This window comes from Larus michahellis, chromosome 19, assembly GCF_964199755.1.
Source record: "Larus michahellis chromosome 19, bLarMic1.1, whole genome shotgun sequence".
NCBI classification, from domain to species: domain Eukaryota; kingdom Metazoa; phylum Chordata; class Aves; order Charadriiformes; family Laridae; genus Larus; species Larus michahellis.
Genome location: NC_133914.1, coordinates 6,686,573 through 6,707,082, shown reverse-complemented (window position 1 = coordinate 6,707,082; position 20,510 = coordinate 6,686,573). Strand labels below are relative to the sequence as shown.

Here is a 20,510-nt window from a genome sequence, read left to right as displayed (position 1 = left end):
CGTCCTTCTGCCGCGGGGACAGTCCTTGTGTTGGGCAAAACATGGGGCTGTGACACCGTCAGGCGGATTTACCAGCCGGATCCAGGGTCTCACAGCCCCCCCACCCCTCCACCCCCCCGGTCACCATACGCCACAGGGCTGTAGCCACATATTTATTTTTTTTTTTTTTTTTCCCAAAGATTTTGAGCCTGGCAATTGGGTTTGGCCGAAATCAATGCGCGGGGAGGTGTGTGGGCTGGAGCCGAGCTGTCCCTGCGGGTGAGCGGAGCCCTCCTCACCCCCCCCTGCGGGGGCCATGGGGTTCCTTCCCCAGGGCTGCAGCCAGGGACCCTAATTCAGAAGCAATTTGGGGGTTTTGGCACCTTTTTCCCAGCAGGCTGGCCGGGCTCCCGGCCTCAGCGGAGCTGCTAGCCACGCCGGGCTCCGAGCCCCCTTCCCGGGCTGGTGGGTCCTCCCGGCGCCATATGGAGCCTTATGGGGGGAGACGTGCCCCCGGGGCGGGGATGTCACACCCCTCCCCCAAAATGTCTCAGCGCGGGGTGGGGGGGGGTGGGGGTGGGGGACACGACGACACAGGGGGACACAGCCCCCGGGCACACTGGCACTCCCGATGTGAGCAGCCCCCAAGCCCGGGGGGAGGGTTTCGTTGTGGGGGGGACCGGGGGGCGGGCGGCGGGGATGGGGGGCGCCCGGTCCCGGCAGCCCCCGGCAGGGCCCGGCGGCGGCGGGGGGAGGCTGCGGGGGGAGGCGGCGGGCGGGGCGGCGCGGCGGCGGCGTGGGGGGGGGGGGCCGGGCAGGGCCGGGCGGGGGGATCGGCGGCGGTGGGCGGGCGGCGGCGGGCGGCTCGGCCCCGGGTGCCCCAAGGGCTGCCTGCGAGGAGGAGGCGTCCCCGGGGCTCCTGCCCAGCGCGGAGCATCCTTCCTCCGGCCCCCCACCGACACCGGCACCGGCACCGGCACCGAAACCGGCAGCAACACCGACACCGGCAGCAACATCAGCATCAGCACCGACGCTGACACCGGCATCAGCACTGACACCGACATCAGCACCGACACCGACATCAGCATCCACACCGGCATCAGCATCCACACCGGCATCGACAGCAGCGTCGGTATCAACATCGACACCGGCACCGCCACCACCGCCAGCTCCGGTGTCGGCATCGGTATCAGCGTCGGCACCGGCTCCAGCAGAGCCCAGGTGAGCAGCTGATGGGTGGCGGGTGCAGGTGATGTGGTGGCACCGAGGCCCTCGGCCACGGTGGTGGCTGCCCGGTGCTCGCGGGTGCTGGGGACGGGGTGCCGGAGGTGCCACCCTGGGCACCTCCATGGCAGCACATCAGAGCAAAGGGAGGGTGGAGAGGCAGGAGGCTCGGGAGATGGCGGTGGCATCGGGGGGCAGGCAGGTTTTGGGGGGTGCAACTTTGCTGTGGTGCTGAGCAGGGCAGTGGGGTGTCTCCCGAGGACTTGGAGGGGTCCTTGCCCATCCCAGCAGGGGCAGGTGGCCCCGGGAAGGATTGTCGTGAGCAGCGGTCGCCATCTCGGGGTGGGCATTTGAGGTCAACCCCCATGGTGGCACCTCCATCCTACCCTGGCACCCACCCCTGGCCCCCACACCCCCTGCCCCCTCCTCCCTGGCAGGTTCTGGGGCCACCACTGCCCTCTCCACCCTCCACCCTGCCCCATTCTCACCTCAGCTACCCTGACCCCCACCTCCCCCCGACCCCCCCAGCTCAACCCTCGGCTTCCCGGATGAGAGCTTCCCAGAGGGCCCAGAGAGCTGGGGGGATCCCAGGCAGCGAGAGCCGGCGCGGGGTTGATCCCCGCTCGCTCCGAGCAGGAACCACACTCGTCTTGTGCCTCCTCCCTGGGCGGCATCCTCTCCAGAGGAAAGGGCTTCCCCAGGGACAACCCCTCCTCGCTGCCTTCAGGGCTTTATTTTGGCAGGTTGCCCCTGCAGATGCTTGGATCGGGTCCCTTTGGTCCCCGGAGCTGGCTCCTGTCCCCTGGCTGGGTGGCAGTGCCACCGAAAAGGTGGCAGAGGCAGGATGTCCTGTGCTCACCCCGAATATGTGCAGCCCATGACCTTGGGGCTGTCCACCAAGGGACACCCCAACCCTTGCTGTCACGGGGGGCTGCCTGGACTCCTCTTGGGATGTCCCCCCTCGTCATGGCCAGGCAGGAGAGGTGGGAGGTGTAATCAGCACGGGGGGGCGAGGAATGGCCTTACCACTGTCTCCACCCTTTAGCTGCTCGGCAGCATCATCCCCAAAAAAAGCACGTTTCAAGGAGGAAAGGTGGTGGCACGGCCAGGGTCTCCTCACATTTTTAAACTGGGGAGCCACAGCGTTTCTTCCCAGGCTGGGCTGCTGAGAGGCTGTGCCCAAGCCGTCCCCCCCCCACCGCCCCGGGGGACTGGGCTGGAGCAAGAGACCTCAGAAGGCTCTAAACTGGATGTTGGGATTTTTTGCAGCTCTAAAAGCGCTGCCGCTCCCAGCCCTGCCCCTGCCAGCCACGCCGGGGGCTTTGGTGGCTCATGGAGGGCTGTGCCAACCCCTGCCTGGGGACTGTGCTGGGTGTCCCCAGAGGCAGATGGCGAGCTGGAGGACAGGGGCAGAGGAGGTGGCTGGGAGCCGGGGGATGCTCGGTGGGATGCTGTCGGTGGCTGGGAGCCGGGGGATGCTCGGTGGGACGCTGTCAGTGGTTGGGAGCCGGGGAACGCGTGGTGGGATGCTGTTGGTGGCTGGGAGCTGGGGGATGCTCCGTGGGACGCTGTTGGTGGCTGGGAGCTGGGGGATGCTCCGTGGGATACTGTCGGGGGCTGTTGCAGCCACCCTTGGGGGAAGCCTTGAGGCTCCCCTCCCAGTTCAGCCAGTGAAGTTCTGGCACCCATTCCTGACCTGGCCCTGCACTCCTTCGCAGGACGGGGTGCTCCCATCCCCTGCGGGGACACAGCACCGTGAAGGATGGCGACAGGGGCTGCAGCCCTGCTCTGACCTTGGCTCCTTGGGCTCCTTGGGTGGGTGGTTCCAGCACCTGGCTCAGCCAAAGGGCGATGGATCCGGCTCTGCTCCATCAGGACTGGGGATTTCAAGCCGTGCCTCTGATCCCAGGGTGCCTGCACAGATTTCTTCCCTCCTTGGCTTTCAGTCCCTTCCCCATCAGCTCCCCAGGGGCCAGGCAGGTGTCGCTGGGTGGCGGGGAAGGTGCTGTGACAGCCACTGTGTCGGGGAATCCCGATGGTGCTCCCAGCATCCGTTCAGGGATGGGGGAAAACATCTGGACCTCCTCTGTGCAAGTCCTCGCCACGAGGGTAGCCCATCTGTCCCTCCCGAGGGGACACTGCCTGGGGAGCAGGACACACTGGAAGATTCCCACCTCCCTTCTCGGATGAGTTGCAGTGGGAAGGAGCAAATCTGCTGGCTGCCAGGAGCTGGGGGGAGGCACATGCCGGGGCTCCCCAGGGAGCCGGAGGTACCAGCTGCAGCACGTGGCCTGGGAAGCCGTCAGCTGGCTCTGCTCCCCAAAAATTAATTATCCGGGTGCCTGCACATGTCCTGCTGCTTCGGCAGAGCCGGGGGGCCTCCTCCGAACTGAGCGCCGCTTCCCCAGGGCATCCCGCTGCCCTCTCCTCCATACCCAGCTGGGCATAGGGGCACCCGTGGGCTGAGCTGGGCTCTCCTCGGTGTGACCACTCCAACCTTTGTGGTGGGACCAATGTCCCCCAGCATCGGTCTGTGGTTTCACTGGGCAGGTGGGGACCTGGAGGAAGGGGATCTGGAGGAAAAGGAGTCTGGGGGTGGCAGATGGGGGGGGTCCTGCGTGGGCCCTGGATGTGGTGTTAAGGCAGTGCCCTGGGATGGGCACCATGGAGCATCGCTCACCCCAACCTGATGCAGCAGGACAGGGCTGCGGGGGGGCAGACAGACACCCCCCAACTCCGGGAGCTGGACCACGGTCACCTCCTGGTCCCAACCAGTGGCAGATGGAGAAAGGGGACCTTGAGGTGGGAGAAAAGGCATCCCACAGTGCACAGCCGAGCCCGGGGCATTTCAGAAATGCCTGGTGGCGCATGTCATCCAGCCCACGGTGCTCCTGGCATGGCACAGCCCAGCACAAGCTCGGTGGCACCCAGCTGGCACCCTGTGCCCCCCCAGATCTCCCAGCCCCTGCCTCTAGCAGCCCACGGCCTGTGTCGCAGCATCCTCACAGCTCCTTGGGTTTCCCCTGGCGCAAATCTCCACGCCACCCACGTGCTCCGTCCCCGCAGCCGGGAGAACGGAGGATGTCCCTGTTCTCAGCATCTCAGATTGGGTCCATCGGCTCCCACCCAGGATGCTCAGGCTGGAGCAGCTGACGAAAAGCCCTTTGGGGAGGAGGGAGCCTGCAACCGCTAAAGAATGAAACCGATTTAGATGTGGGTGACACGTTTATTATGCAAAATTATAGTTTGTGCCGCCGTTGGAGCAGCTAACTAAAGGTTACGGTGGGAGCTGTATTACCCAGGGCTCAATCATCGTAATTACCTCCCATTAGATCACCCACTTTGCAACTGAGACGTGTGGCAGGGGAAGCTCCTGTTTACCTCCCTTGGCTACGGGAGCAAGCGCTGATTTACCCGCAGTGCCAGGTCCCGTTCCGTGGGGGCTGCGGGCGGGTTTCCAACATCCCCACGCGAAAGGGGCTGTCGCGTTTGGACTTGGACACAAAAAGGGCCTGAATGCAGACGATGGGACTGAGCAGAGCCACAGGGCAAGAAGCACGGGGGAGACGGGGTCAGCCCTCCCATGCAGCACCCAGCACCCTTGCGGGATCCCCCATGGGCACCTCAACCCCCCAAGGGAAATTCCTCTTCTCCTCCCACCACACCAGCAATTAAAAGTAATTAACTGAGGGGGGGTGTAGGCAGGGGTGTTCACAAGCCCTGGAAGAGGTCACAGCCCACAGGCTGGCAAACAGTGGGCTGGCCTGGGAGTGGCTGGAGCAGCCTCCATCCCTCCTGGGATGCCGCCATCCCTCCCTGCATCCCTCCCTGGAATGCCTCCATCCCTCCCCGCATCCTTCCCTGGGATGCCTCCATCCCTCCCTGAGATGCCTCCATCCCTCCCTGCATCCTTCCCTGGGATGCCTCCATCCCTCCCTGAGATGCCTCCATCCCTCCCTGGAATGCCTCCATCCCTCCCTGCATCCTTCCCTGGGATGCCTCCATCCTCCTCTGGGAGGCAGTGGGATCCTTCCTGGCATCTCTCCCTATGATGCCTCCACCCTTCCCTCCATCCCTCCCTGGAATGCCTCCATCCCTCCCTGCATCCTTCCCTGGGATGCAGTGGGATCCCTCCTGGCATCGCTCCTTAGGATGCCTCCATCCCTCTCTGCATAGTTCCCTGGGATGCCTCCATTCCTCCCTGAGAGGCACTGGGATCCATCCCAACATCTCTCCCTGGGATGCCTTCATCCTTTCCTGCATTCCTCCCTCGAATGCCTCCATCCCTTCCTGCATCTTTCCCTTGGGATGTCTCCATCCCTCCCTGAGGTGCCTCCATCCCTCCCTGCATCCTTCCCTGGGATGCGTCCATCCCTCCCTGGGATGCGGGACAGCATTTTCCATCTGGGAGGTCTGGGCAGGGGAACACAGGCCCGTGGTCCAGGCTGCTGGTGCGTGGGCAGGGGGACGGGTGCGAGCCGGGGGAGCTGCTGTTTGATGGGTGATCCCAAGCTGACGCGCGGGTGAGGGTCCCGCTCACTGCTGTGCTCATGCTGGATGCATCCTCCTGCGTGGCGGAGCCGAGCTGGGTCACACAGCTGTCACCTCCCCGCTGTCACCAGGAAGCCAGGAGCTGCCAGCACCACTGGCCCTAAGGATTTGCCATGTTCCCACAGCAAGTAGCCACGACCGGAATATTGCCGGTGATTTTTTGAGTGATTTTTTCTTTCCTAATGCCGATGAGCAGACGGGCTGGCAGGAAAGCGGTGGCTGCGGCACAGGGATGGGATCGTTTTGCCATCCCAGAGCTGCTCCTGCCCCCGGTGCTTTGCCCAGCCCGTGTGTCAGCCCCCGGCGAGGGACCTGCCGGCTCCGTCCTCGGAGATGCCGTATTGCAAAGCAGCTCCATCCCTGGGAAGGGCAGCTTTCCCGGAGTCCTGCCTGCATCTCTGCACAGGGACGTCCCAGGTGCCGGGGACAGGAGCCCTGCTCTGTGTGACGCTGAAAGCTGGAGGTGCTTGTTATTAGCACAAAGAGAAGGAAAAATTGTCCTCTCTAAAATTCCCAGGGGAGAAGGGGGAACCCAGGGGAGATTGGGCAGGATGGGGAGGAGTGATGTATCCTGGGGCTCCAGGAGGACGGAGAAGAGGACCCAGGATATGGCTGTTCCCTCTCCGGGTGAGCAGGACCCAATGCACACCCCATGGCCAGCGCAGCCGAGGGTGTCCATCCCCCTCCCTCCTGCGCCGGGTTTTGGGAGCTCTCGGGTGCAGGGTAAGTCCCCGGCAGAGCCCGCAGCGATGCTGCGCTGTCAGCCCACGTCCTGGTGCCTCTGCCCACTGAGCTTTTAGCGCTTTACTCTTTAATAAGAGCAACTTGGGCTTGTCCAAGAATGAAATGAAGACAATCCAGAAGCCAACACGCGTTCAGGTTTCCCCGGTGCTTTCGGCATCTGCCCAGGGTGCCCCATGTGTTACTCCCATGGGAAAAAAATGCCTCGGTTTTCTCCATGTATGGACTCATCAGAGACGCTCAGCGGGGCTGTGTTGGGATTAAACTGCCGAGTCCTCCGGAGCACCTTTTTTCCCAGCCCAATCCAGGTCTGTGGGATCAAAAAGGGGATTTTCTCTGCGGTCACTGCCCTCTGGGGAAGGCAAGCCATGACGTGGTGAGCACCCGGAGGTCTGGAGGCGCCCAGGTTGGGGCCGGCAGCGTTTGGGTTTGCCCTGCAGATGCTGAAGGAAACTTTGGGTTTGGACGTCAGCGAGCGCATGAGCTGGTTTCACTCTGCCCCTCCAGCAGGACTCGCTCTGATTTGTGTTTGCAGCGTTATAAACCGAAGTGACAGTTTATACAAACAGCCTGAAATCCTGTCTGGAGAGACTCAGGTTGGATTTTATGTTTCTTTCCCCTGGTTTTCGTGAGGGTATTAAACACAGCTGAACTCTGCCGTCATCCCCGAGCATGACGAGACCGGGATTGATGGAGCAATAACGCAACCCTTCGTTTCTCCCACCCCATGGATGTCAGCAGCAAAACCCACCTCTGGTGCTCATCTCCCCAGCGGCGCCCAGGAGTTGGGGGGAATGAAGATTATCGGTGTCCCATTTTGGGGTCCTTCATTCTCACTCTTTGCCTTGAATGGGAATTTAGGTACCGATATCCAACAAGCCCGGAGGAGCCCCACCGGAGAGTGGAGGGAGGAGTTTTTGTTCCCTCTAGGCTGGCGTTAGCCAGGGCACGCCTCAGGGTTTAGCAGGAAAAAGAAATTTCTAAGTCCTACAGCTGGAGGAAAAAACCCTAAAAAAATAAATCTGCCCGAAAGCACGCAAAAAGGAAGGAGAGGGTGAATAAAGGATGATCTTTAAAAGCATCCTTGTAACCCGGGGAGAGATTTGGGTGGAATAATTCAGGATTGGGGTATGAGCAGGGGCAGGACTGAGCCCAGCCCTGGTCCTGCCCACCCCCAGGGCAGTGATGGGGACCAGGGAGGGAGCAGGGGAAAGGGAGAAGAGGGAGGTCAGGATGATGAGAGGGACGTAAGGATGAGGGAGGGGAGGAAGAGACACTTCGAAGCACCCCAAACCGATGGATGAGGCGATCCAAGCACGAGCAGGAGCCCTGGAGAAGAGGGAAAGCAGGTCAGTCTGGGAGGATGGGTGAGCAAGAGCAGGGAGGAAGGTCAAAGCGCAAAGCAGGACACAACGGGAAGGGGCTTAGAGGGTAACGAGAACGACAGCTGTAAGTACATTAATCTAACGAGGAAGATCCGCTGCTCAGCGGCGAGGGGAAGCGGTGTGAGCCCACGTGTCGGATGCCTTTTGGGCAACGGTGTTTGCTGGAAAATGCCTCGCATGGAGGGGCCAACCCCACGACTACCGGGATGTGCTGGATGGGCCAAGGATTTGGGGAGCTGCCAGTGTACCCCCCTGTCTGGAAACCTGCTGGGACGATTCCTCAAAGCTTTGGGAAGCAGCTGAGGCCAAGCAGTGAGGAGGAGCCAAGGAAAAGTGTGGGAAAAAACAGTGTGAGGCCTCAAGGACGATCCAAGTGTCTGGGCGCAGGTTCGCTTGGGTCCCCCCGCTGCTTCGCTCCGTGTGGTGTCACCCTCACTCGAACGGTGCCAGGCAGGATCCGAGCTGGCCCAGGCACCTTCCCAGCCTGCCTGGAAACCTGACGATTTAGGTACAAAAGTGCCGGTCCATGGTCGGAGAGGTTTTGCTGCCAAGGGTGGGCAGCGGGGTGCCCGCATCCCACCGCGGGCAGGCGCTGGCAGCTGCTTCCCTCCTGGCACCGCTTCCCGCGGGGATCATCATCTCCAGGCACTTGGGTTGGGACTTTCCCATGTGCTGGGCTTGAAGCAAACCCGTTCTCCATCTCACTCTGCATCTCCACGTTCAATATTCCTGCACCAGCCAACATCCCTGGGGCCTTTTCCCTTCTCATTTTCTCCCCCTGCCCTGGAGACGATAAGTTTGGGACAATATTTATTCCCATCCTTCCCTCTCACTTGGATCCTGGGAGCTGTTTATGGGCTGCTGACAGCTGACAAAGCCCATCTCTACATGGCAGCGGGCACTTGCTCAGCATCTCCTGGGCTCCCGCACCATCAGCGCTACACCAGGTCGGGCAGGAGCCCTGCTGCCCGCGGCCAGAGGAACCTGGACAGGCTGGAGAGGTGGCCGCGTGTGAACCTCATGAGGTTCAACCAGACCAAGTGCAAGGTCCTGCACCTGGGTCACGGCAACCCCAGGCACAAATACAGGTTGGGCAGAGAATGGCTTGAGAGCAGCCCTGAGGAGAAGGACTTGGGGGAGTTGGCGGATGAGAAGCTCAACATGAGCCGGCAATGCGCACTTGCAGCCCAGAAACCCCCCGCAGCCTGGGCTGCATCAGAAGAAGCGTGGGCAGCAGGGTGAGGGGGGGGATTCTGCCCCTCTGCTCCGCTCTGGTGAGACCCCACCTGGAGCCCTGTGCCCAGCTCTGGAGCCCTCAGCACAAGAAGGACACGGAGCTGTTGGAGCGGGGCCAGAGGAGGCCCCGGAGATGCTGGGAGGGCTGGAGCCCCTCTGCTGGGAGGACAGGCTGAGAGAGCTGGGGGGGTTCAGCCTGGAGAAGAGAAGGCTCCGGGGAGACCTTCCAGCCCCTTCCAGTCCCTAAAGGGGCTCCAGGAAAGCTGGGGAGGGACTCTGGATCAGGGAGGGGAGCCATGGGACAAGGGGGAACGGTTTTATACTGGAAGAGGGGAGATTTAGATGAGATCTTGGGAAGAAATTCTTTGCTGTGAGGGCGGTGAGCCCCTGGCCCAGGTTGCCCAGAGAAGCTGTGGCTGCCCCATCCCTGGAGGGGTTCAAGGCCAGGTTGGACGGGGCTTGGAGCAACCTGGGCTGGTGGCAGGTGTCCCTGCCCAGGGCAGGGGGTGGCACTGGGGGGGTCTTCAAGGTCCCTTACAACCCAAACCATTCTGTGATTCTATGATTCTATGAAACCGCCAGGACTAAACCTGCTGCCTCCGTGGGAGATCTCGTGGCTCTCCAGATTTTATCCTGTGTTTAATTATTGCCATCTGCTGTTCCAGGCTCCAGGGGCTGCTTGGTCTGTCTGGTGGCTGTCGGTCTCTGGTTAAATCAGCCTCGTTGGATTTTCCTCCCGTGTGGACTCATCGTTGATTTTCCTGGATGATGCTCTCATCCTTTTCTGATCTGGGGCAGCTCTTTCCTTCCCGGCTTGCAACGCTCATTTAATTCAACATTACGGTTACACTTTGGTAAATCCTTCCCATTTTTCATCACGTTCGTCATCTCTTAATAACATCCACATCGTGGATTTTCAGAGGGCTCGCGCTGGGCTGCAGCGTTTCCCAGCCTGTCATTGGCGGGGCACAGCACAGACCCCGTAATACGTTGAATTAAATAAGCATGAAGAACCCCCCTTTATAACGAAAGCCAAGAACATTAAATGGTCCCGACCCACACTTCCAAATGAGCTGACGACCCATCAACCTCTCTGAAGCTGGAAAAGCACGTCCTTATGCCTATGGTTAAATGAATCCTTAAGAAAACTTTACAGCCATCGCTGTAACATCTCCCCGGCCCTAAACACCCTGGAGCATTTCTGGTTCCGGTGCCCTGGGAGGGGGAACGCGTTGGGCAAAGCTGGCCAGTGTTGTGGGACCATGGTGGGCACCAGGAGATGTCCCATGGTCCCCATGGTGCTGGCTCTGGCAGCAGCCGCCGATGCTGTTTCGGGTGAGCCCGTCAGCGTGGTCTGCTCCATCCCTGGGGCGGTTCACACCTTTCTCAGCATCTTCCTTCCTCCGGGCCATTTATATCCAAGGAAATGGGAGATTAGGTCATACCTTCAAGCAGGAATGATGCCACGGCAGACGGATGACCTCCACCACCAAACCCTGCTCCCAGCCTACCCAAACCCTGGCAGGACGGGACCGAGTTCGTCCAAACACCCTTGGCTGGTTTCCTTCCTTTGACGGCAAAGCCCGAGTCTGGCTCAGGGTGGCCGTAGCGTGTCCCTGCCTGTTCCTGCCTGCGCCTGGTGTCCTCCCTGCCTGCGCCTGGTGTCCCTGCCTGCTGATGGTAAGGGAAGGGGTGGCTGTTTCCAACCCCGGTCAGTCCCCGGGCTGGGTCCATCCTGCAGCTTCCTTGGCCCATGGCTGGGAGAGGAGGAGGAAGAGGGGGAAGAGGAAGAAGGAGTTGGGTTCTTCTCACGCCAAACGAGTCTTACTCCCAGGGCTGATGCTCCAGGTCTCGGTAGGGGTGTCCAGCTGTAGCACCTCCTTCACAAGCCATGGGTTTGGGTTTTTTTGGGCTGGGATGAGGAGGGTTGGAGCAAAGAGCAGGCACGCAGGGAGCAGGGGCTGGGGCAGGAGCCCTCCTTCCCACTGCCTGCAGGTACCGGCGCTCCCCAGGCTGCTCCGGGCTCCAAACACTAGAGACGAGCAGTGGGGAAGCACCCAAAACAGGGCTCAGATGTTTCCTGCAGATCATCCTGCAAGGAGCTTGGTGAAGGCAAGGTCTAATCCTGCACAAGCTGCCCAGGCAGCCTGGATGCTGGGCCGTGGGGTGGGGATCCGCAGCAGCACGTGATGGGGTGGGATGGCAAAACCTCGTTTCCTCATCTCTTTCATCTTGTGATCACTTTGCATCTCGCCCGGCTGGCCTTCAGCCAGACCATCGCCTTCCTCTCTTCTGCTTTAATTCATCATCGCCACGGCCAAATTGTGTTACTGAGCACCCCCGGCCCACAGCAGCAGCTCAACGTGTGGCCATGGTTCTTGCCCGTGTGGCACGAGAGCGTCAGGGCTCAGTGGCACCCCGGGGATGGAGCTCTTGTGTTGGGAGGACGTTGCGTTGCATGAAGATGCCCGAGGGCTGGGGCATCCCAGCCTGGACATGGCCTTGTAGGACATTTTCTGGTCTCCTGGTGGCCTCTGTGCAAGAGGAAGCTTTTGCCATGATGGGGCCTGGCTCAGTTCCCAAGGGACTTGACCAAAGGGACACGACATGTCCCCGTGCCATGTCCTCCTGCCACCTCTTCCTGGTATCTTCCACCCCAGCCCATCTCTGGGAGGGATTAAGGTTTATTTCTGTCCTACCTTCCGATATCCCATTAGGGGCACTAAAGCAGGAGCCAGCGGCCCCGAGGACCTTCCATGTGACTCCAGGAGCTTTTTTAAGTTGAGACCACACTAAGCCTCCCAGAACCGGTCCCTGCTTAGGAGGGAAATCTCCTCTCGCCCAGCAGAGACCCAGGGTTTATGCAACGTTATTTGCCCAGCATTGGGCTGGATTTGTGCCTGTGGGGCTGGGGGGACGCGGCAGTGCTGGGCACGGGGTGGGCATTGGTACCTCAGACCTGGCTCCCAAGGGAGCCCAGGGACGCAGAGGGAGAGGGGACAGTCCGCTGGGCTCCCTGGGCCAGCGATGCTTCATCCCAGGCGTGCTCAGTATTCCCCCCTCGCTGTGACAACCCCCCAGGGGTTTCGGTCCCTTCGGGGGTCCCAGCAGCTTTTCCATCTGTGCCGGTACGGAAGTCCTGATCCCTCTGCATGGCTTTTCGGGGCGTGGGGTGAGCATTTGGGGTGTAGCCCCTGCCCATGTCCCAGGCACCCCGTCCCCGGCGTCCCCGGAGATGTGTAGCTGCGGGAAGGAGATGGGCAGGATCCAGCCCGGTCCTGATGGCTGGTTCTTGCCCGGTTCTCCAGCGCATGAGCCAGCCGGAGCGGCCGGGGCTGCTGGGAAGGCAGCTTCGGTCCAGCCCCGCCGGAATCCTTCTTGCTGGGGTGTGCAGAGAGCCCATCTGTGCATGTGCATGTGTGTGTGTGTGTGTGTACATGTGTGTACACATGTGCATTCATGCGCACGTGCATCTCCGCATGCATGCCTGCGCACGTGCACGGATGCTTCTATGCGTCTGTGTGCATGTGTGGTTGCATGTGTGCGTGCATGACTTTATGTACACCTGTGTGAACACGTACGTACACACGTGTGCGCTTGTGCACGCTCGCGTGCTCACGCCGACACGCACGCCAGGCGTGTGAGCCCCGGCTCCCCCCAGCCCCTGTCCCCCAACGGTTGCCAGGGTGACACGGCGGGGGCTCCGCTGCCGTCACGGATGTCACACGCCGCCCACCCATGTCCCGGTGCCCGAAGCAGGGACTCCCCGCAGGCAAGCGGGCGTTGCTGTGGGGCACTCAGTGCCAGAGCAGGGACGTGAGCTTGGACGTGTGCTCTGTGTCGAGAAACTCTGTCACCAGGAGGTGACACGGCGCCGGCACTAACGGGAGCTGGCAGGAGCTCTCACGCTGACATAGGGGTGCACGCGTGTGCTGGCGTGCATACAGAGCACACGGCGTGCACCATGTGTGCCAGGGGATGCCATGCATGCACACACATATGCCACAATGCAGCATGTCTGCACACGCGTGTGCCAGGGGGCGCCATGCATGGACACACGCGTGTCACGGGACACTATGCATGCACACGCATGTGCCATGTGACACCACGCATGAACACACGTGTGCCAGGGGATGCCAGGCATGCACACACGTGTGCCATGGGACACCGCACATGAATACACATGTGCCAGGAGATGCCATGTGTGCACACACATGTGCTACACTGCACCACGTATGCACATACATGCTCCAGGAGATGCCATGCACGCACACACATGTGCCATGGGACACTATGTATGCACACACGTGTGCCATGGGACACCACGCATGAATACACATGTGCCAGGGGATGCCATGCGTGCACACACATGTGCCAGAGGGTGTCATGCATGCACACACGTGTGCTACAATGCACCACGTATGCACATACATGTGCCAAGGGATGCCAAGCATGCACACATGTGCCGTAGGACACTTATGCATGCACACACGTGTGCCATGGAACACCACACATGCACATACATGTGCCAGGGGAAGCCATGCATGCACACACACATGCCATGGGAAACCATGCATGAATACACATGTGCCATGGGACACCATGCATGCACAGACGTGTGCCAGAGGGTGTCGTGCATGCACACACACATGCTACAATGCACCACCTCTGCGCATACCTGTGCCAAGGGACGCCAAGCATGCACATACATGTGCCATAGGTCACCATGCATGCACATGTGTGGCCACCACACATGCACACCCTGGGGCTCCGCTCCGGCTGCGTGTACACGTACGCTCACACACAAGGCCCCAGCCAGAGGTGATGCAGGCGAACGTGCACACACGTGTGCCCGAGTGCCGCAGGCGCTGCACGTGCGTACACACCGCCGTGCCGGGAGCATCACGCCTCCGCTGTGTCTTTGCCACGGCACAGCCACCGCTGGCAGTGCCACCAACCCTGCCCTTGTCACCCACCTGAGCCTCGCTCCCTGCCTCAGTTTCCCCACCTGCAAAGGGCCTGGGTCCTGCCCCGTGCGCAGCAGCTGCCCGGTGACTAATCACCTCCTGGTTAATCATTTATTTCTCCTCCTCGCATGCAGCCAGGGTCACTCGTCCCGCTCGGCACGGCACCTGCGCCCAAGGACTTGGGGACCTTGACTCGTCCTCTGCCGGAGAGCGATTCCCAGGGGGACGCTGGTGAGTTCATGCCCCCCCCCCCCCGCAGCAGGACAAGCTCCCACGGCCACCAGTTTGGGGACACCAGTCCCAGCATTGCCACCAGCATCCAGCCTGGTGGTGGTTTGGGGGGGGTCCCTGTGCCCCATGAGGGGTTGGAGGGGGTTTGGGGAGGGTGGAGGCCACCCCTGTCCCTGCAAGGTCCTGTGCCACCCTGTGCCACCCCCTGCCTGTAGCTCCAAAACCCTTCTGCAAACCTCCAAAAGCTTTACTAGCGCTGAGCAAACAGCCCGGTGAGGTCCCATAGCGCCGCGCACCGGGCCGGCGCCACGCCATGGGATCTGCACGGTGACAGGGGCACCCCAGGAGAGCCCCCCACCCACCCAGGGGTCGCCAGCATCACCACCGCCTGCCCTGGCTCGGAGAGAGGGACGTGGCGGGGTCTCCAGGTTGGGGGGCGACATGTCCTTGTCCCCTGGCACTGCAGCTGGTCCCGCTGTGCCCTGTCCCACCTCCCTGCGCCCATCCCTGCTCTCCATCCATCCCTGGCTGCCATCCCCCCCTCCTGCCTGCCCACCATTGACTGGGGGGCCCTGCCCTTCACAGCCTGGCTTGGTGTAGCCCCCCCCGGGTGCTAAGGATGCCCTGCACGGGGACACAGCCTCCCCCTCTCACGGGCTTGCCACCCGCTCGCTCCAGCCCCAGGAGCCATCGCTGACCCCCTGCTCTGCCTTCCCCCAGGTCAGAGCCAGAGGGGACCCAGGCCGGAGCCCCCGTCCCCCGTGGGGTCCCTTGCTGGCCGAGAGACGTCGGGAGGGGGAACCGCCAGCCCGGGGAGCGGAGTGGGACCCTGGGCACAGGGGAGACACAGCGGCAGGCCAGGCTGGAGGGTGCCCGGTAAGGCTGCTGGGCGTGGGGGGGGTGCTGCTGGGACCCCTGAAGACACCCCCTGACTCCATGCTGCTGTGACCAGCAGAGATCACAGCACCCAAAGGTGCTGTACTGAGAGCAGCCCTGGGGAGAAGGACTTGGGGGTGCTGGTCGGTGAGAAGCTCCACACGACCCAACAACGTGCACTGGCAGCCCAGAAACCCCCCGCAGCCTGGGGCTGCATCCCCAGCGGCATGGGCAGCAGGGCGAGGGGGGGATTCTGCCCCTCTGCTCAGGGGAGACCAGAGCTGGAGGTCTGGGGGGTTGGACTAGACCTGTAAAGGGCCCTTCCAACCCAACACATTCTATGATTCTGACCCCCCTGCAGTGCTGCCTCCAGCGCTGGGGCACCAACAGCAGAAGGACACGGAGCTGTTGGAGCGGGGCCAGAGGAGGCCCCGGAGATGCTGGGAGGGCTGGAGCCCCTCTGCTGTGGGGACAGGCTGAGAGAGCTGGGGGGGTTCAGCCTGGAGAAGAGGAGGCTCCGGGGAGACCTTCCAGCCCCTTCCAGGCCCTAAAGGGGCTCCAGGAAAGCTGGGGAGGGACTCTGGAGCAGGGAGGGGAGCCATGGGACAAGGGGGAACGGTTTTATACTGGAAGAGAGGAGATTGAGATGAGATCTGGGGAAGAAATTCTTTACTGTGAGGGCGGTGAGCCCCTGGCCCAGGTTGCCCAGAGAAGCTGTGGCTGCCCCATCCCTGGAGGGGTTCAAGGCCAGGTTGGCCGGGGCTTGGAGCAACCTGGGCTGGTGGGAGGTGTCCCTGCCCAGGGCAGGGGGTGGCACTGGATGGGCTTTAGGGTCTCTTCCAACCTGAACCATTCCATGATTCTATGAACCCTGGGCAGGGGAGAGTCCATAGGCAGGGTGGCCCTGCGTCCGCTCCTAGAGAGCCCAGTCAGGGTGGGCAGGGGACTCAGCCCCACTCCCAGGGCAGCTGCAGGCAGGGGGTCCTGCGTGCCCCCAGCCAGAGCATCCTGCCTGGACCGGCGCCAGGTCTTCTTTGACCTCCATGCTCAGAGGGGCTCATGGGGAGGGGACCATGTCTCTCCAGGGTTAGCATGACCGAGGTGGAACCCGTGCTGGACTTTGCATCCTCCGGGAGAACGGGCCGGCGCAATGCCCTACCCGATATCCTGGGCTCACCAGCCGGCGTCAGCCCCTCCGACCTGCCCCTCAAGCTGGCCGAGATGTCCCTGAGTGCAGGTGGGTGATGGGGAAGATGGACGACAATGTGGGGTGGGGCAGGAACCAGGACAAGAACCAGGACAGGCTGGGGTCTGACCTGCTGGAGAGCAGCTCTGTAGAGAGAGACCTTGGAGTCCTGGTGGACAACAGGGTGACCATGAGCCAGCAATGGGCCCCTGTGGCCAATGGCATCCTGGGGTCCATCAAGAAGAGCGTGGCCAGCAGGTGGAGGGAGGTCATCCTCCCCCTCTACTCTGCCCTGGGGAGGCCACACCTGGAGTGCTGGGTCCAGTTCTGGGCTCTCCGGATCAAGAAGGACAGGGAACTGCTGGAGAGGGGACAGCAAAGGGCTACCAAGATGCTGAGGGGACTGGAACACCTCTCTTATGAAGAAAGGCTGAGGGATTTGGGTCTCTTCAGTCTGGAAAAAAGATGACTGAGGGGGGATCTCATCAACACTTATAAATACTGAAAGGGTGGGTGTCAGGAGGATGGGGCCAGGCTCTTCTCAGTGGTGCCCAGCGACAGGACAAGGGGTAACGGGCACAAACTTGAGCATAGGAAGTTCCACCTCAAGATGGGGAGGAACTTCTTTGCTGTGAGGGTGTCAGAGCCCTGGCACAGGCTGCCCAGAGAGGTGGTGGAGTCTCCGTCTCTGGAGACATTCCAAAGCCGCCTGGAGGCGTTCCTGTGCCACCTGCTGTGGGTGACCCTGCTGTGGCAGGGGGTTGGACGGGATGATCTCCAGAGGGCCCTTCCAACCCCTGCCAGTCTCAGGTTCTGGGATTCTGTGTTTCTCATACCCTGGTCTCTCCTCGCAGGCAGCGCCCAGGAGATGCAGTCGCCCTCGGCGGAGGTGCCCCCTCCGCAGCCCCCCAGTCCCGAGCTGAAGGACACGTCCTAACCCCCTTCCCGGCGGTGGGGGGGGCATTGCTGACCAGCGGAGGAAAGAGGAGGCTGCGGAGCATCAGCCCAGCTTTCCTGGCACAGCCGGAGTCCGCTGGGTTTTCCTCGGTGCTACCGCGGCGAGACCACCGGGCGTCATCCCCCCCCGCCATGGGGGGAGCATCGCATGGCGGGCACCCGCCGTGACGAAGGGGCGATTCCCACCCGCGCCCTGGGCGAGGACCCGCGAGGGGGGGGATGGGATTTTTTTGCCTCCCCCCGGGTTGGGGGCCGGGGGGAGGAATATTTTTCTCCCGGAGCGTTTGGCAGAGCCGAGCGCAGGGGGTTCGCCGGGGGCTGGGGGAGGGGGGGGTTGCGAGGGGCTTCCTCCTCATGGCAGGAGCAGCCCGCGGGTGTTTCTGGCTGAGTGTGATGTTCACTGTGATGTTTTGGGTACCACCGCCGTCTCCCGGCCATCCTTCCTGCGCGACCAGGAGCCTTCTTCAAGAAGAACCCCCAACAGCCCCCCCCAACCCCCAAGCAAATCCCCCCCCCAGCAGCCCGCACCGTGCTGAGGGCCCCCCCTCCATGGATTGGAGCACCCCAGGGTGGTCCCTGCCCCGTGGGTGCGGGGGTCTTGGCTCCTTGTCACCTGTCACCCTCTCCGCTGGCCCCGGGTCCCCTGCGGGAGGAGGCAGCTCTGCCATGGGGGGGTGCGGGGGATTCTGGGTGGGGGGGTGAGGAGGGGGATGCTGCCTTAGGCATCCCCAGCCCTACGCATCACCCCAGCCCCCCGTGCTGGGGCCACCCATAGGTGTCCATCCCCGCTCCCCTCCCGCACTGGGATCCCCCGCTCCGTGTCCCCGCAGAAGACCCCGGTGGGGGGGGGAGGCAGCAGCGTACGGGGACCGCGGGGGCCTGCAGCGCTGGGGGGACGTGTGCCAAGTGGGGTCGGGGTTTTCCAGGCTCTGACCACGCTCCCCAAAACCCCCACTCCTGATGGCGGTGGGACGGGGACCCTGGGACAGGGATCCTGGGATGGGGACTCTGGGATGGGGACTCTGGGACGGAGACCCTGGCATGGGGACCCTCTTGCCTGGACACCGGGGGGTCTCAGGGAGGCGAGGGGCCAGGAAGGACTGCGGTTGCCCGCATCCTGCCTGAGCCGGGGGCTGGTTGCCCAGCCTGGGTTTTGCTGGCCTGAGGCCGGGACCGGGCAGGTGGTTGGACATTGTGCTGGACCCAGCTCCATCATGGATGGTCACCTATAGTTGTCGCTGTGGGACCAGCAAACAAATCCCAAAGCCCAGGTCCATTGTGGCCACTGTTGGGGTGGTGACCGGGTCCAGGAGAGCTGTACGGGGCCACACGCAGGGCCACCACATCCGGCAGCACCCGTGCCCAACGCCCCAGGGTGGCCCTGGTTGCCCCTGGGCTTTTGGGCAAGAACAGCAGCTCCTCAGCCCTTGGTGTGGGGGCCAGCCCCAGCCGAGACGTAGCGTCTTGTGTGCGTGGGCATCCGTGTGCGTGTGGGTCCATGTCCATGGGCACCCATCCGTGTGGTGGGTCTCTGTGAGCGTGGGTGTCCATGTGCGTGGGTGCTCCTGTGGGTGGGTGCTCCTGTGGGTGGGTGTCCACGTGTGTGGGTGTCTACGTGCTTGGGAAGCCATGTCTATGGTGTGGGCACCCATCCGTGTGCGTGGGTGTCCATGTGCATGGGTGCTCCTGTGGGTGGGTGTCCACGTGGGTGGGTGTCTACGTGCTTGGGAAGCCGCATCCATGGGCACCCATCCGTGTGGTGGGTCTCTGAGCGTGGGTGTCCATGTGCGTGGGTGCTCCTGCGGGTGGGTTTCGGGGGGGTGGGGGAGGGTGTCTGTGTGCGTGGGCGTCCGTGTGGGCATCCACACACGCGCGTGCGTGTGTGTGCATGGACACCCGTGTACATGGGTGTGCGGGTGCTCCTGTGGGTGGATGTCCGTGTGCGTGGGCAGCTGTGTGCGTGGTGGGTGTCTGTCAGCACGGAGATGCCCATCCGTGGGTGCTCCGATCGGGGGGTGTCCATGTGCGAGGGCAGTCATACGTGTGAACGTCGCCATCTCATGGTCCTGCTGTCCCGGGGGGGGACCTGCAGAGCTGGGACACCCACACCCAGGAGGGTGGGGGGACAGGGGACAGCCCCTTCCCTCTTCGTCCCCTCCAGGGCCACGCGGGTGGGTGCGAGTGAGGGCTCTGGCTGCCCGGGGAATAAATCCTCCATCTTTCCCTGGGGAGCCGTGCCTTGTGGGGTGTCAGTGTGGGGGGACACCCACCCCGCGGGGTCCGGTGCCTGTCCCCCCCGGGGACACGAGGTGAGGGGGTCCCGCTCGCAGCGGTGCCGGCAGGAGGCTGAACACGAGCTCCCGGCTATTTTTGGGTGGCTGCGATGACACCTTGGGGCCAGGGAGAGGGAGAAAGTGTCCCCGTGTCCCTCCCGGACCCGGTCGCTTTGATCCAGATGTCCCTAAGGTGGGGGGGATGCACGGGGTTCAGGGACACCCGAGTCCCCCAGCTGGGACTCTGCTCCGCCCGGGGACAGGGGAGGCAGTGGCACGTCCCCAGGGAGCCGGGGGACAGGGGACACTGAATCCCACGTGGGAAGGGACCAGGAGACACACCGGCCCTGACCCCGCTGCCACTGGAGCGCAAAGTGAGGGGAGGCACGGTGGGGGGACATGCTGTGGGTCGCATGGCCCCATGGCTGTCCTTGTTCCCAGTGTCCCCCGCACAGAGCATCACTGGGGGTGCACTTGTGTGTCCCCACACACCCCCAGGGCAGGCACAGGGTCACACGTGTGTCGCCACAATCCCCTGGATGCCTGACCCTCCGCCCCCCCCCCCCCCCCCCGGCTGCTCCCTGTGCCTCAGTTTCCCCAGCTCAACTTCCCTGTCCCCAGGACAACGTTACCCTGAAGGACACTGCCATTGCTGGTGTCCCCACGTCCCGACCATGCCCCACCACCCACGCAACGCCCCCCCCTTGGGGCTGCCATGGAGTGGGCACACACCTGCCATGCCCAGCCCTTGCCCTGCCTCAGTTTCCCCATATCCCACACCCTTCGCCCCCCCCGCACCGCCGGCGCAGAGACCGTACACAACTCACGACACAGTTGACCCCACTCTGCTCTCCCCATCTTTGACTCGACCCGACCTGACCCTTGGCGGCCAGGGGGGCCGGGC

The 20,510-nt window shown here is 62.8% G+C and overlaps 1 protein-coding gene across 2 annotated transcripts; it reads left to right on the top strand.

Moving 5' to 3' along the window:
• The first annotated feature begins 1,049 nt into the window (after positions 1-1,049).
• LOC141733000 (cAMP-dependent protein kinase inhibitor beta-like) lies at positions 1,050-17,450 on the top strand. Of its 2 annotated transcripts, XM_074562679.1 has the most exons (5): positions 1,050-1,200; positions 14,218-14,314; positions 15,035-15,190; positions 16,276-16,427; positions 17,231-17,450. In XM_074562679.1, the coding sequence occupies exons 4-5, from the start codon at positions 16,283-16,285 to the stop codon at positions 17,311-17,313; spliced, it is 228 nt and encodes a 75-aa protein (XP_074418780.1). In that variant the 5' UTR covers positions 1,050-1,200; positions 14,218-14,314; positions 15,035-15,190; positions 16,276-16,282; the 3' UTR covers positions 17,314-17,450. The 2 variants fall into 2 exon arrangements, with proteins under 2 accessions (XP_074418780.1, XP_074418778.1); XM_074562677.1 differs by lacking the exon at positions 15,035-15,190 and having other exon boundaries at positions 1,174-1,200.
• The last annotated feature ends 3,060 nt before the right edge of the window (positions 17,451-20,510 follow it).